We start from the raw sequence: 2,685 nt of genomic DNA on the forward strand, positions 1-2,685 counted from the left end.
GAATAATTCTGCTTCAAAATGAGTTGATTAGTTTAGAAAGCAAGAAATAAAATAACCAGTATAAGGACTAACATGAGGGAAAAAAACAATAAATGTATATTTATACCACAATAAAAATCTCTCAATTATCTCAAATAATTTAGACCTGACTACTAACAAAAAGAACATTCAATCTGGCTTTACGGAGAGATCCATAAACAGAAGTTTCTAGAACAGGAACATAATATCAAAATACCAGTTCCGCTGAAGCTATTCAACATTCATTCAGGAGATGTTCACTGAGTCCCAGTGTTAGGACGGAAACATTTAGTTCTTGCTCTCAAGGACCTTACAACTTAGAGGGGAACACGGACAAGTCAACACATGATTTCAATGGTGTCATCCAGGGAGCCTAAGGTGCTAGGAGGCCAAAAGGGGGAAGCACCTAGTGCAGACCAGGGAAGGGAGTGGGGACCTGGGAGAGGGCAATGCCAGGTGCCTCCCAGTGCAGCTAAGTCTGAGCGGAACCTGAATACACTGAGAGCTGAAAGGAGAAAGCCTCCACCGAGAGCAAACGAACAGCAAAGGCCACTAAGAGAAACCATTGCTGGTTTAAAAACAAACAAACTCACTCACTGCCATTAAGGTGCTTCTGACACATAGTGACCCTCATTAGGTTTCCAAGGCTGTAAATCTTCACGGAAGCAGACTGCCCCATCTTTTTTCCATGGAGCCACTGGTGGGCTTGAACCACAGACATTTTGGTTAGCAGCCAAATGCCTTAGCCACTATACCATCAGAGCTCCTTACTGCTGGTTTAAGGAGCTGCAGAAAGCTCAATATGACCTAAGTTTAGAATGCTAGAACAGAAGAGTTGGAACTGAACAGGGAGACAGGGACCAGATCATGGAGGCCATTAGACGCCCAGCTGAGATGTGGAGACTTTTTATCTTGAAGTCCACAGGCAGCCACAAAAATACTAAGCAGGGGAGTAACCTGCTTTGCATTTTTGAAAAATCACTGTCTGCACAATGAGAAACATGAACGGAAGGAGGAATCATGTAGACCAGAGACTCACCATAGCTAAGTTTTATGCTATGTGCCGGATACTCCCCTGCCCACTGCCATCAAGTCAATTCCGACCCATAGTGACCCTACAGGTCAGAGAATTGCTCCATAGGGGTTCCAAGGCTATAAATCTTTACGGAAGCACACTGCCTCATCTTTCTCCCATAGAGGAGCTAGTGGGTTTGAACCGTTAACCTCTCAGTTAGCAGCCGAGCACTTAACCACTGCATTACCAGAGCTCCTTACTTTTTACCTAGTAACTCATATAATCCTCATTACAACTACGAGGAAGACAGTTGTTGTTGTTATGTGCCGTTGAGTCAGACCTGACCCATAGCGACCCCTCCTTGGGTTTCCGAGGCAGTATCACTATGGAAGTAGATTGCCCAGTCTTCCTTCCGAGGAGTGGCTAGTGGGTTTGAACCGCCAGCCTTCTGGTTAGCAGTCAAGTGCCTTAGGCACTACGCTACCAGAGCTCCCGAGGAAGACAGTAGTAGTATCCCAATCTCATAGCTGAAAAACAACTAAGACACAGAGATGTCAACTAACTTACCCAAGGTCAGCTATTAGAGGTGGAGCTGGATTCCAACCCAGTCATGTTCTTAACCACTACGCTATTCTCCTCCATTAAGAGATCTGCTATAGTCATCCAGGCAAGAAACAAATGATGAGCAGCTGGAATAATTCAGTAGCAATGGAAAAGGAAAAAGAAAAGGGAGGGAGGAACTAGGGCAGTAGGTTGGTTTTTAAGCAAATAAATGCACAGGGATTACCTTACATGTAAAATAAATAAACCTGATTGATTGGTTCTTTTGTTAAAGCAGAGCTTTGATTGAAGCCAAGTGAGAAAGCAGTCCAGAACCCCACCACACAGTGTTCCCTTTGGCTGCATAGCAGCTCCTAGGACTGGGGCACCTGAGAGCTCCTGGGATCCAATTGTGAAATATTACTGACTCAAAGAGAAGCTATGGAGACAGAAGCTATAGGACTTGCTAGGAGATGGCCTGTGTCTTTCTATCTTGGGTGGCTGGTAAACGCTGCCAAGCATCCAGGCAAGGAAAGGAAAAGGAGGAGGAGAAAGAGGACATGGTGACTTCTCTTTGAACACAACTCTAGTTTGATAAAAAGAATTGGCCACCCAGGTCAGAAGCTCATAATAAACACCTGGGTGAGGGAAACAGCCGTGGAGGATCACAAGTACACAAAGGCAGGCAACCTCCAGAGTAAAAATGAATGAGTTCACAAAGTGAGAGTGTGTATTGTGAGAAGATGACAAAGTATGATACCAGATGCATCTCTTCATCTGCAGACCTCCCATTATGTTTTCTGGCATGAGTGAACACTGGGGTTCAGCATATTTCATTTAATAATTATTTTTGTAGCACAGAACACTGGTATAGTAAACTAAGTATCATGTTGAGCACAGAAAATGGTGGAAGCTCCATGGCTCTCACCACTCAGGCCTTTGCTCTGACACAGGTGAAATAATTTCCAAAGATAGCACAGATCATTAAAGAAGGTTCCACACCCTAATTGGAGAGGCAGGGTCTTGGTGAGTCACAGGCATAAACATTTTCTCAGAAACCTACATGGACTCTTTAATCAATTAGTTGCACATAAAAATTTAAAGAATGGGGG

General features: G+C 44.0%; 1 protein-coding gene across 1 annotated transcript in view; it reads right to left on the reverse strand.

Annotated features, from left to right (window-relative positions):
- Positions 1-2,190: 2,190 nt before the first annotated feature.
- The window catches only part of TRIP11 (thyroid hormone receptor interactor 11), a 34,872-nt gene continuing 34,377 nt past the window's right edge, over positions 2,191-2,685 (reverse strand). Inside the window, exon 6 of the mRNA XM_042781487.1 lies at positions 2,191-2,211. Within this exon, the coding sequence (XP_042637421.1) occupies positions 2,191-2,211 (21 nt within the window). The remainder of the gene's footprint in view (positions 2,212-2,685) is intronic.

Source organism: Orycteropus afer, unplaced genomic scaffold (genome assembly GCF_000298275.1).
Source record: "Orycteropus afer afer isolate SDZICR_OR568_19922 unplaced genomic scaffold, OryAfe1.0 scaffold00127, whole genome shotgun sequence".
Lineage (NCBI taxonomy): Eukaryota > Metazoa > Chordata > Mammalia > Tubulidentata > Orycteropodidae > Orycteropus > Orycteropus afer.